Source organism: Pelophylax lessonae (assembly GCF_965119305.1).
Source record: "Pelophylax lessonae genome assembly, contig: HAP1_SCAFFOLD_267, whole genome shotgun sequence".
Classification (NCBI taxonomy): Eukaryota; Metazoa; Chordata; class Amphibia; order Anura; family Ranidae; genus Pelophylax; species Pelophylax lessonae.
In genome coordinates, this window is record NW_028120073.1 from 152,501 (window position 1) to 167,255 (window position 14,755).

General features: G+C 48.4%; 1 protein-coding gene across 1 annotated transcript in view; it reads right to left on the bottom strand.

Annotated features, from left to right (window-relative positions):
- TONSL (tonsoku like, DNA repair protein) overlaps positions 1 to 14,755 on the bottom strand; it is a 130,481-nt gene that overhangs the window by 64,493 nt on the left and 51,233 nt on the right. Inside the window, exons 13-15 of the mRNA XM_082276065.1 lie at positions 5,443 to 5,532; positions 3,054 to 3,126; positions 2,806 to 2,969 (exon numbers count right to left, since the gene is read on the bottom strand). Of these exons, the coding sequence (XP_082132191.1) occupies positions 2,806 to 2,969; positions 3,054 to 3,126; positions 5,443 to 5,532 (327 nt within the window). The remainder of the gene's footprint in view (positions 1 to 2,805; positions 2,970 to 3,053; positions 3,127 to 5,442; positions 5,533 to 14,755) is intronic.

Here is a 14,755-nt window from a genome sequence, read left to right on the forward strand (position 1 = left end):
TTGGATATTTCAAACTTTTTTAACAAATAAAAAACTGAAAAATTGGGCGTGCAAAATTATTCAGCCCCCTTAAGTTAATACTTTGTAGCGCCACCTTTTGCTGTGATTACAGCTGTAAGTCGCTTGGGGTATGTCTCTATCAGTTTTGCACATCGAGAGACTGAAATTTTTGCCCATTCCTCCTTGCAAAACAGCTCGAGCTCAGTGAGGTTGGATGGAGAGCGTTTGTGAACAGCAGTTTTCAGTTCTTTCCACAGATTCTCGATTGGATTCAGGTCTGGACTTTGACTTGGCCATTCTAACACCTGGATATGTTTATTTATGAACCATTCCATTGTAGATTTTGCTTTATGTTTTGGATCATTGTCTTGCTGGAAGACAAATCTCCGTCCCAGTCTCAGGTCTTTTGCAGACTCCATCAGGTTTTCTTCCAGAATGGTCCTGTATTTGGCTCCATCCATCTTCCCATCAATTTTAACCATCTTCCCTGTCCCTGCTGAAGAAAAGCAGGCCCAAACCATGATGCTGCCACCACCATGTTTCACAGTGGGGATGGTGTGTTCAGGGTGATGAGCTGTGTTGCTTTTACGCCAAACATAACGTTTTGCATTGTTGCCAAAAAGTTTGATTTTGGTTTCATCTGAGCAGAGCCCCTTCTTCCACATGTTTGGTGGCTCCCAGGTGGCTTGTGGCAAACTTTAAACGACACTTTTTATGGATATCTTTAAGAAATGGCTTTCTTCTTGCCACTCTTCCATAAAGGGCAGATTTGTGCAGTATACGACTGATTGTTGTCCTATGGACAGAGTCTCCCACCTCAGCTGTAGATCTCTGCAGTTCATCCAGAGTGATCATGGGCCTCTTGGCTGCATCTCTGATCAGTCTTCTCCTTGTATGAGCTGAAAGTTTAGAGGGACGGCCAGGTCTTCCTAGATTTGCAGTGGTCTGATACTCCTTCCATTTCAATATTATCGCTTGCACAGTGCTCCTTGGGATGTTTAAAGCTTGGGAAATCTTTTTGTATCCAAATCCGGCTTTAAACTTCTCCACAACAGTATCTCGGACCTGCCTGGTGTGTTCCTTGTTCTTCATGATGCTCTCTGCACTATAAACGGACCTCTGAGACTATCACAGTGCAGGTGCATTTATACGGAGACTTGATTACACACAGGTGGATTCTATTTATCATCATTAGTCATTTAGGTCAACATTGGATCATTCAGAGATCCTCACTGAACTTCTGGAGAGAGTTTGCTGCACTGAAAGTAAAGGGGCTGAATAATTTTGCACGCCCAATTTTTCAGTTTTTTATTTAACAAAGTTTGAAATATCCAATAAATTTCGTTCCACTTTATGATTGTGTCCCACTTGTTGTTGTTTCTTCACAAAAAATTACAGTTTTATATCTTTATGTTTGAAGCCTGAAATGTGGCAAAAGGTCGCAAAGTTCAAGGGGGGCGAATACTTTCGCAATGCACTGTAGGACATTGTACAGGGGGTGCGGTCATTATGGTGAAGGACATTGTACAGGGGGTGCGGTCATTATATAGAAGGACATTGTACAGGGGGTGTGGTCATTACATAGAAGGAAATTGTACAGGGGGTGTGGTCATTACATAGAAGGACATTGTACAGGGGGTGCGGTCATTACATAGAAGGACAATGTACAGGGGGTGCGGTCATTACATAGAAGGACATTGTACAGGGGGTGTGGTCATTATGGTGAAGGACATTGTACAGGGGGTGCGGTCATTACATAGAAGGACATTGTACAGGGGGTGCGGTCATTATGGTGAAGGACATTGTACAGGGGGTGCGGTCATTACATAGAAGGACATTGTACAGGGGGTGTGGTCATTACATAGAAGGACATTGTACAGGGGGTGCGGTCATTACATAGAAGGACATTGTACAGGGGGTGCGGTCATTATGGTGAAGGACATTGTACAGGGGGTGCGGTCATTACATAGAAGGACATTGTACAGGGGGTGTGGTCATTACATAGAAGGACATTGTACAGGGGGTGTGGTCATTACATAGAAGGACAATGTACAGGGGGTGCGGTCATTATGGTGAAGGACATTGTACAGGGGGTGCGGTCATTACATAGAAGGACATTGTACAGGGGGTGTGGTCATTATGGTGAAGGACATTGTACAGGGGGTGCGGTCATTACATAGAAGGACATTGTACAGGGGGTGTGGTCATTACATAGAAGGACATTGTACAGGGGGTGTGGTCATTACATAGAAGGACATTGTACAGGGGGTGTGGTCATTACATAGAAGGACATTGTACAGGGGGTGCGGTCATTACATAGAAGGACATTGTACAGGGGGTGCGGTCATTACATAGAAGGACATTGTACAGGGGGTGCGGTCATTACATAGAAGGACATTGTACAGGGGGTGCGGTCATTACATAGAAGGACATTGTACAGGGGGTGCGGTCATTACATAGAAGGACATTGTACAGGGGGTGCGGTCATTACATAGAAGGACAATGTACAGGGGGTGTGGTCATTATGGTGAAGGACATTGTACAGGGGTGTGGTCATTACATAGAAGGACATTGTACAGGGGGTGTGGTCATTATATAGAAGGACAATGTACAGGGGGTGTGGTCATTACATAGAAGGACATTGTACAGGGGGTGTGGTCATTACATAGAAGGACATTGTACAGGGGGTGTGGTCATTATATAGAAGGACATTGTACAGGGGGTGTGGTCATTACATAGAAGGACATTGTACAGGGGGTGTGGTCATTATATAGAAGGACATTGTACAGGGGGTGCGGTCATTACCTTGGCACTCTTCTGGGTGACGGACGCTCCTTTATTTATCAGCAGTTGAGCCACATGGAAATTCCCGCAGGCCAGGGCATCATGGAGTGGGGTGATTCCCTCGCACAGCGGACCGCCCGGATCATTGATGTTGGCACCCCGATCAATCAGCATCTGCACAATCTCTGCATAGAGGACAATGGATCTGTGAGTGAGGACTGGGGGGAGGGGGAGGACAGAGATGACAGAGGTCACATGACATATCTCACCCAGATGGCCATGGTTGCAGGCTTCGTGAAGAGGAGTCCATCCACAGTAATCCCGCGGGTTCAAAGGATGACCCTGCAATGACCTCATCAATAATCACCACGCCATTATCAGTCCCGCTACATGCCCATCCCCCCAACCAGCCATTATCAGTCCCGCTACATGCCCATCCCCCCAACCAGCCATTATCAGTCCCGCTACATGCCCATCCCCCCAACCAGCCATTATCAGTCCCGCTACATGCCCATCCCCCCAACCAGCCATTATCAGTCCCGCTACATGCCCATCCCCCCAACCAGCCATTATCAGTCCCGCTACATGCCCATCCCCCCAACCAGCCATTATCAGTCCCGCTACATGCCCATCCCCCCAACCAGCCATTATCAGTCCCGCTACATGCCCATCCCCCCAACCAGCCATTATCAGTCCCGTTACATGCCCATCCCCCCAACCAGCCATTATCAGTCCCGCTACATGCCCATCCCCCCAACCGGTCATTATCAGTCCCGCTACATGCCCATCCCCCCAACCAGCCATTATCAGTCCCGCTACATGCCCATCCCCCCAACCGGTCATTATCAGTCCCGCTACATGCCCATCCCCCCAACCAGCCATTATCAGTCCCGCTACATGCCCATCCCCCCAACCGGTCATTATCAGTCCCGCTACATGCCCATCCCCCCAACCAGCCATTATCAGTCCCGCTACATGCCCATCCCCCCAACCAGCCATTATCAGTCCCGTTACATGACCATCCCCCCAACCAGCCATTATCAGTCCCGCTACATGCCCATCCCCCCAACCAGCCATTATCAGTCCCGCTACATGCCCATCCCCCCAACCAGCCATTATCAGTCCCGCTACATGCCCATCCCCCCAACCAGCCATTATCAGTCCCGTTACATGCCCATCCCCCCAACCAGCCATTATCAGTCCCGCTACATGCCCATCCCCCCAACCGGTCATTATCAGTCCCGCTACATGCCCATCCCCCCAACCAGCCATTATCAGTCCCGCTACATGCCCATCCCCCCAACCGGTCATTATCAGTCCCGTTACATGCCCATCCCCCCAACCAGCCATTATCAGTCCCGTTACATGCCCATCCCCCCAACCAGCCATTATCAGTCCCGCTACATGCCCATCCCCCCAACCAGCCATTATCAGTCCCGTTACATGCCCATCCCCCCAACCAGCCATTATCAGTCCCGCTACATGCCCATCCCCCCAACCGGTCATTATCAGTCCCGCTACATGCCCATCCCCCCAACCAGCCATTATCAGTCCCGTTACATGCCCATCCCCCCAACCGGTCATTATCAGTCCCGCTACATGCCCATCCCCCCAACCAGCCATTATCAGTCCCGCTACATGCCCATCCCCCCAACCAGCCATTATCAGTCCCGTTACATGCCCATCCCCCCAACCAGCCATTATCAGTCCCGCTACATGCCCATCCCCCCAACCAGCCATTATCAGTCCCGTTACATGCCCATCCCCCCAACCAGCCATTATCAGTCCCGCTACATGCCCATCCCCCCAACCAGCCATTATCAGTCCCGCTACATGCCCATCCCATCCCCCCAACCGGTCATTATCAGTCCCGCTACATGCCCATCCCATCCCCCCAACCAGCCATTATCAGTCCCGTTACATGCCCATCCCATCCCCCCAACCAGCCATTATCAGTCCCGTTACATGCCCATCCCATCCCCCCAACCAGCCATTATCAGTCCCGTTACATGCCCATCCCATCCCCCCAACCGGTCAGATAGAGGTACGGGCAGATACTTCTAGAACTGGGTGGAAATGATTCAGACAGATCTTAGGGTCTGAGGTGATCTCCCGGTGGGTGGGGGTTGGGATGAGGTGATCTCCCGGTGGGTGGGGGTTGGGAGGTGATCTCCCAGTGGGTGGGGGTTGGGATGAGGTGATCTCCCGGGGGTGGGGGTTGGGATGAGGTGATCTCCCGGTGGGTGGGGGTTGGGAGGTGATCTCCCGGTGGGTGGGGGTTGGGAGGTGATCTCCCAGTGGGTGGGGGTTGGGATGAGGTGATCTCCCGGGGGTGGGGGTTGGGATGAGGTGATCTCCCGGTGGGTGGGGGTTGGGATGAGGTGATCTCCCGGTGGGTGGGGGTTGGGAGGTGATCTCCCGGTGGGTGGGGGTTGGGAGGTGATCTCCCGGTGGGTGGGGGTTGGGAGGTGATCTCCTGGTGGGTGGGGAGTTGGGAGGTGATCTCCCGGTGGGTGGGGGTTGGGAGGTGATCTCCCGGTGGGTGGGGGTTGGGAGGTGATCTCCCGGTGGGTGGGGGTTGGGAGGTGATCTCCCGGTGGGTGGGGGTTGGGATGAGGTGATCTCCCGGTGGGTGGGGGTTGGGATGAGGTCTCTCACCTTCTCCAGCAGACACTTGGCCAGCTTCATGTTCCCGTCTATACAGGCCCGGTGTAGGACCGTCTCTCCCTTCTCGTTACGGCGATTCCACTGAGGAATAAAACAGAAAAGTCCCTCAGGAATCTGACAGATATCCCCCCATCCTTCTGTATATTCTTATTTTCCAATCCCTTCCCTCTATACAGTTGCAGAAGTTTACCCCCCCCCCCATCAGCAGAATCTGTACAATGTGGGAGGAGTGATCAGACAATGTGGGAGGAGTGATCAGACAATGTGGGAGGAGTGATCAGACAATGTGGGAGGAGTGATCAGACAATGTGGGAGGAGTGATCAGACATTGATTTGTAATGTGGATTCTTGGTACAGAACTTCAATCAAACCTCAGCACAGCACACGGGGGGCGCATGTAGAATGTCCTCCCCTCCGTACATGGGGACCACTCAGGATACGAATAAAGCTGGGCTACCAATCCCAGATGGAACCATTTAGGATACGGATAAAACTGATCTCCTGATCCCGGATGGAACCATTTAGGATACGGATAAAACCGATCTCCTGATCCCGGATGGAACCATTTAGGATACGGATAAAACCGATCTCCTGATCCCGGATGGAACCATTTAGGATACGGATAAAACCGATCTCCTGATCCCGGATGGAACCATTTAGGATACGGATAAAACCGATCTCCTGATCCCGGATGGAACCATTTAGGATACGGATAAAACCGATCTCCTGATCCCGGATGGAACCATTTATGATACGGATAAAACCGATCTCCTGATCCCGGATGGAACCATTTAAGATACGGATAAAACCGATCTCCTGATCCCGGATGGAACCATTTAGGATACGGATAAAACCGATCTCTTGATCCCGGGAGGAACCATTTAGGATACGGATAAAACCGATCTCCTGATCCCGGATGGAACCATTTAGGATACGGATAAAACCGATCTCCTGATCCCGGATGGAACCATTTAGGATACGGATAAAACCGATCTCCTGATCCCGGATGGAACCATTTAGGATACGGATAAAACCGATCTCCTGATCCCGGATGGAACCATTTAGGATACGGATAAAACCGATCTCCTGATCCCGGATGGAACCATTTAGGATACGGATAAAACCGATCTCCTGATCCCGGATGGAACCATTTAGGATACGGATAAAACCGATCTCTTGATCCCGGGAGGAACCATTTAGGATACGGATAAAACCGATCTCCTGATCCCGGATGGAACCATTTAGGATACGGATAAAACCGATCTCCTGATCCCGGATGGAACCATTTAGGATACGGATAAAACCGATCTCCTGATCCCAGATGGAACCATTTAGGATACGGATAAAACCGATCTCCTGATCCCGGATGGAACCATTTAGGATACGGATAAAACCGATCTCTTGATCCCGGGAGGAACCATTTAGGATACGGATAAAACTGATCTCCTGATCCCGGATGGAACCATTTAGGATACGGATAAAACCGATCTCCTGATCCCGGATGGAACCATTTAGGATACGGATAAAACCGATCTCCTGATCCCAGATGGAACCATTTAGGATACGGATAAAACCGATCTCCTGATCCCGGATGGAACCATTTAGGATACGGATAAAACCGATCTCCTGATCCCGGATGGAACCATTTAGGATACGGATAAAACCGATCTCCTGATCCCGGATGGAACCATTTAGGATACGGATAAAACCGATCTCCTGATCCCGGATGGAACCATTTAGGATACGGATAAAACCGATCTCCTGATCCCGGATGGAACCATTTAGGATACGGATAAAACCGATCTCTTGATCCCGGGAGGAACCATTTAGGATACGGATAAAACCGATCTCCTGATCCCGGATGGAACCATTTAGGATACGGATAAAACCGATCTCTTGATCCCGGGAGGAACCATTTAGGATACGGATAAAACCGATCTCCTGATCCCGGATGGAACCATTTAGGATACGGATAAAACCGATCTCCTGATCCCGGATGGAACCATTTAGGATACGGATAAAACCGATCTCCTGATCCCGGATGGAACCATTTAGGATACGGATAAAACCGATCTCCTGATCCCGGATGGAACCATTTAGGATACGGATAAAACCGATCTCTTGATCCCGGGAGGAACCATTTAGGATACGGATAAAACCGATCTCCTGATCCCGGATGGAACCATTTAGGATACGGATAAAACCGATCTCCTGATCCCGGATGGAACCATTTAGGATACGGATAAAACCGATCTCCTGATCCCGGATGGAACCATTTAGGATACGGATAAAACCGATCTCCTGATCCCGGATGGAACCATTTAGGATACGGATAAAACCGATCTCCTGATCCCGGATGGAACCATTTAGGATACGGATAAAACCGATCTCCTGATCCCGGATGGAACCATTTAGGATACGGATAAAACCGATCTCTTGATCCCGGGAGGAACCATTTAGGATACGGATAAAACCGATCTCCTGATCCCGGATGGAACCATTTAGGATACGGATAAAACCGATCTCCTGATCCCGGATGGAACCATTTAGGATACGGATAAAACCGATCTCCTGATCCCAGATGGAACCATTTAGGATACGGATAAAACCGATCTCCTGATCCCGGATGGAACCATTTAGGATACGGATAAAACCGATCTCTTGATCCCGGGAGGAACCATTTAGGATACGGATAAAACTGATCTCCTGATCCCGGATGGAACCATTTAGGATACGGATAAAACCGATCTCCTGATCCCGGATGGAACCATTTAGGATACGGATAAAACCGATCTCCTGATCCCAGATGGAACCATTTAGGATACGGATAAAACCGATCTCCTGATCCCGGATGGAACCATTTAGGATACGGATAAAACCGATCTCCTGATCCCGGATGGAACCATTTAGGATACGGATAAAACCGATCTCCTGATCCCGGATGGAACCATTTAGGATACGGATAAAACCGATCTCCTGATCCCGGATGGAACCATTTAGGATACGGATAAAACCGATCTCCTGATCCCGGATGGAACCATTTAGGATACGGATAAAACCGATCTCTTGATCCCGGGAGGAACCATTTAGGATACGGATAAAACCGATCTCCTGATCCCGGATGGAACCATTTAGGATACGGATAAAACCGATCTCCTGATCCCGGATGGAACCATTTAGGATACGGATAAAACCGATCTCCTGATCCCGGGAGGAACCATTTAGGATACGGATAAAACCGATCTCCTGATCCCGGATGGAACCATTTAGGATATGGATAAAACCGATCTCCTGATCCCGGATGGAACCATTTAGGATACGGATAAAACCGATCTCCTGATCCCAGATGGAACCATTTAGGATACGGATAAAACCGATCTCCTGATCCCGGATGGAACCATTTAGGATACGGATAAAACCGATCTCTTGATCCCGGGAGGAACCATTTAGGATACGGATAAAACTGATCTCCTGATCCCGGATGGAACCATTTAGGATACGGATAAAACCGATCTCCTGATCCCGGATGGAACCATTTAGGATACGGATAAAACCGATCTCCTGATCCCGGATGGAACCATTTAGGATACGGATAAAACCGATCTCCTGATCCCGGATGGAACCATTTAGGATACGGATAAAACCGATCTCCTGATCCCGGATGGAACCATTTAGGATACGGATAAAACCGATCTCCTGATCCCGGATGGAACCATTTAGGATACGGATAAAACCGATCTCTTGATCCCGGGAGGAACCATTTAGGATACGGATAAAACCGATCTCCTGATCCCGGATGGAACCATTTAGGATACGGATAAAACCGATCTCCTGATCCCGGATGGAACCATTTAGGATACGGATAAAACCGATCTCCTGATCCCGGATGGAACCATTTAGGATATGGATAAAACCGATCTCCTGATCCCGGATGGAACCATTTAGGATACGGATAAAACCGATCTCCTGATCCCAGATGGAACCATTTAGGATACGGATAAAACCGATCTCCTGATCCCGGATGGAACCATTTAGGATACGGATAAAACCGATCTCTTGATCCCGGGAGGAACCATTTAGGATACGGATAAAACCGATCTCTTGATCCCGGATGGAACCATTTAGGATACGGATAAAACCGATCTCCTGATCCCGGATGGAACCATTTAGGATACGGATAAAACCGATCTCCTGATCCCGGATGGAACCATTTAGGATACGGATAAAACCGATCTCCTGATCCCGGATGGAACCATTTAGGATACGGATAAAACCGATCTCCTGATCCCAGATGGAACCATTTAGGATACGGATAAAACCGATCTCCTGATCCCGGATGGAACCATTTAGGATACGGATAAAACCGATCTCCTGATCCCGGATGGAACCATTTAGGATACGGATAAAACCGATCTCCTGATCCCGGATGGAACCATTTAGGATATGGATAAAACCGATCTCCTGATCCCGGATGGAACCATTTAGGATATGGATAAAACCGATCTCTTGATCCCGGATGGAACCATTCAGGATACGGATAAAACCGATCTCCTGATCCCGGGAGGAACCATTTAGGATACGGATAAAACCGATCTCCTGATCCCGGGAGGAACCATTTAGGATACGGATAAAACCGATCTCCTGATCCCAGATGGAACCATTTAGGATACGGATAAAACCGATCTCCTGATCCCAGATGGAACCATTTAGGATACGGATAAAACCGATCTCCTGATCCCGGATGGAACCATTTAGGATACGGATAAAACCGATCTCCTGATCCCGGATGGAACCATTTAGGATACGGATAAAACCGATCTCCTGATCCCGGATGGAACCATTTAGGATACGGATAAAACCGATCTCCTGATCCCGGATGGAACCATTTAGGATACGGATAAAACCGATCTCTTGATCCCGGGAGGAACCATTTAGGATACGGATAAAACCGATCTCCTGATCCCGGATGGAACCATTTAGGATACGGATAAAACCGATCTCCTGATCCCGGATGGAACCATTTAGGATACGGATAAAACCGATCTCCTGATCCCGGGAGGAACCATTTAGGATACGGATAAAACCGATCTCCTGATCCCGGATGGAACCATTTAGGATATGGATAAAACCGATCTCCTGATCCCGGATGGAACCATTTAGGATACGGATAAAACCGATCTCCTGATCCCGGGAGGAACCATTTAGGATACGGATAAAACCGATCTCCTGATCCCGGGAGGAACCATTTAGGATACGGATAAAACCGATCTCCTGATCCCGGATGGAACCATTTAGGATACGGATAAAACCGATCTCCTGATCCCGGATGGAACCATTTAGGATACGGATAAAACCGATCTCCTGATCCCGGATGGAACCATTTAGGATACGGATAAAACCGATCTCCTGATCCCGGATGGAACCATTTAGGATACGGATAAAACCGATCTCCTGATCCCGGATGGAACCATTTAGGATACGGATAAAACCGATCTCTTGATCCCGGGAGGAACCATTTAGGATACGGATAAAACCGATCTCCTGATCCCGGATGGAACCATTTAGGATACGGATAAAACCGATCTCCTGATCCCGGATGGAACCATTTAGGATACGGATAGAACCGATCTCCTGATCCCGGATGGAACCATTTAGGATACGGATAAAACCGATCTCCTGATCCCGGATGGAACCATTTAGGATACGGATAAAACCGATCTCCTGATCCCGGATGGAACCATTTAGGATACGGATAAAACCGATCTCCTGATCCCGGATGGAACCATTTAGGATACGGATAAAACCGATCTCTTGATCCCGGGAGGAACCATTTAGGATACGGATAAAACCGATCTCCTGATCCCGGATGGAACCATTTAGGATACGGATAAAACCGATCTCCTGATCCCGGATGGAACCATTTAGGATACGGATAAAACCGATCTCCTGATCCCAGATGGAACCATTTAGGATACGGATAAAACCGATCTCCTGATCCCGGATGGAACCATTTAGGATACGGATAAAACCGATCTCTTGATCCCGGGAGGAACCATTTAGGATACGGATAAAACTGATCTCCTGATCCCGGATGGAACCATTTAGGATACGGATAAAACCGATCTCCTGATCCCAGATGGAACCATTTAGGATACGGATAAAACCGATCTCCTGATCCCAGATGGAACCATTTAGGATACGGATAAAACCGATCTCCTGATCCCGGATGGAACCATTTAGGATACGGATAAAACCGATCTCCTGATCCCGGATGGAACCATTTAGGATACGGATAAAACCGATCTCCTGATCCCGGATGGAACCATTTAGGATACGGATAAAACCGATCTCCTGATCCCGGATGGAACCATTTAGGATACGGATAAAACCGATCTCTTGATCCCGGGAGGAACCATTTAGGATACGGATAAAACCGATCTCCTGATCCCGGATGGAACCATTTAGGATACGGATAAAACCGATCTCCTGATCCCGGATGGAACCATTTAGGATACGGATAAAACCGATCTCCTGATCCCGGGAGGAACCATTTAGGATACGGATAAAACCGATCTCCTGATCCCGGATGGAACCATTTAGGATATGGATAAAACCGATCTCCTGATCCCGGATGGAACCATTTAGGATACGGATAAAACCGATCTCCTGATCCCAGATGGAACCATTTAGGATACGGATAAAACCGATCTCCTGATCCCGGATGGAACCATTTAGGATACGGATAAAACCGATCTCTTGATCCCGGGAGGAACCATTTAGGATACGGATAAAACTGATCTCCTGATCCCGGATGGAACCATTTAGGATACGGATAAAACCGATCTCCTGATCCCGGATGGAACCATTTAGGATACGGATAAAACCGATCTCCTGATCCCGGATGGAACCATTTAGGATACGGATAAAACCGATCTCCTGATCCCGGATGGAACCATTTAGGATACGGATAAAACCGATCTCCTGATCCCGGATGGAACCATTTAGGATACGGATAAAACCGATCTCCTGATCCCGGATGGAACCATTTAGGATACGGATAAAACCGATCTCTTGATCCCGGGAGGAACCATTTAGGATACGGATAAAACCGATCTCCTGATCCCGGATGGAACCATTTAGGATACGGATAAAACCGATCTCCTGATCCCGGATGGAACCATTTAGGATACGGATAAAACCGATCTCCTGATCCCGGATGGAACCATTTAGGATATGGATAAAACCGATCTCCTGATCCCGGATGGAACCATTTAGGATACGGATAAAACCGATCTCCTGATCCCAGATGGAACCATTTAGGATACGGATAAAACCGATCTCCTGATCCCGGATGGAACCATTTAGGATACGGATAAAACCGATCTCTTGATCCCGGGAGGAACCATTTAGGATACGGATAAAACCGATCTCTTGATCCCGGATGGAACCATTTAGGATACGGATAAAACCGATCTCCTGATCCCGGATGGAACCATTTAGGATACGGATAAAACCGATCTCCTGATCCCGGATGGAACCATTTAGGATACGGATAAAACCGATCTCCTGATCCCGGATGGAACCATTTAGGATACGGATAAAACCGATCTCCTGATCCCAGATGGAACCATTTAGGATACGGATAAAACCGATCTCCTGATCCCGGATGGAACCATTTAGGATACGGATAAAACCGATCTCCTGATCCCGGATGGAACCATTTAGGATACGGATAAAACCGATCTCCTGATCCCGGATGGAACCATTTAGGATATGGATAAAACCGATCTCCTGATCCCGGATGGAACCATTTAGGATATGGATAAAACCGATCTCTTGATCCCGGATGGAACCATTCAGGATACGGATAAAACCGATCTCCTGATCCCGGGAGGAACCATTTAGGATACGGATAAAACCGATCTCCTGATCCCGGGAGGAACCATTTAGGATACGGATAAAACCGATCTCCTGATCCCAGATGGAACCATTTAGGATACGGATAAAACCGATCTCCTGATCCCAGATGGAACCATTTAGGATACGGATAAAACCGATCTCCTGATCCCGGATGGAACCATTTAGGATACGGATAAAACCGATCTCCTGATCCCGGATGGAACCATTTAGGATACGGATAAAACCGATCTCCTGATCCCGGATGGAACCATTTAGGATACGGATAAAACCGATCTCCTGATCCCGGATGGAACCATTTAGGATACGGATAAAACCGATCTCTTGATCCCGGGAGGAACCATTTAGGATACGGATAAAACCGATCTCCTGATCCCGGATGGAACCATTTAGGATACGGATAAAACCGATCTCCTGATCCCGGATGGAACCATTTAGGATACGGATAAAACCGATCTCCTGATCCCGGGAGGAACCATTTAGGATACGGATAAAACCGATCTCCTGATCCCGGATGGAACCATTTAGGATATGGATAAAACCGATCTCCTGATCCCGGATGGAACCATTTAGGATACGGATAAAACCGATCTCCTGATCCCGGGAGGAACCATTTAGGATACGGATAAAACCGATCTCCTGATCCCGGGAGGAACCATTTAGGATACGGATAAAACCGATCTCCTGATCCCGGATGGAACCATTTAGGATACGGATAAAACCGATCTCCTGATCCCGGATGGAACCATTTAGGATATGGATAAAACCGATCTCCTGATCCCGGATGGAACCATTTAGGATATGGATAAAACCGATCTCTTGATCCCGGATGGAACCATTCAGGATACGGATAAAACCGATCTCCTGATCCCGGGAGGAACCATTTAGGATACGGATAAAACCGATCTCCTGATCCCGGGAGGAACCATTTAGGATACGGATAAAACCGATCTCTTGATCCCGGGAGGAACCATTTAGGATACGGATAAAACCGATCTCTTGATCCCGGATGGAACCATTTAGGATACGGATAAAACCGATCTCCTGATCCCGGATGGAACCATTTAGGATACGGATAAAACCGGTCTCCTGATCCCGGATGGAACCATTTAGGATACGGATAAAACCGATCTCTTGATCCCGGATGGAACCATTTAGGATACGGATAAAACCGATCTCCTGATCCCGGATGGAACCATTTAGGATACGGATAAAACCGATCTCCTGATCCCGGATGGAACCATTTAGGATACGGATAAAACCGGTCTCCTGATCCCGGGAGGAACCATTTAGGATATGGATAAAACCGATCTCTTGATCCCGGATGGAACCATTTAGGATACGGATAAAACCGATCTCCTGATCCCAGATGGAACCATTTAGGATA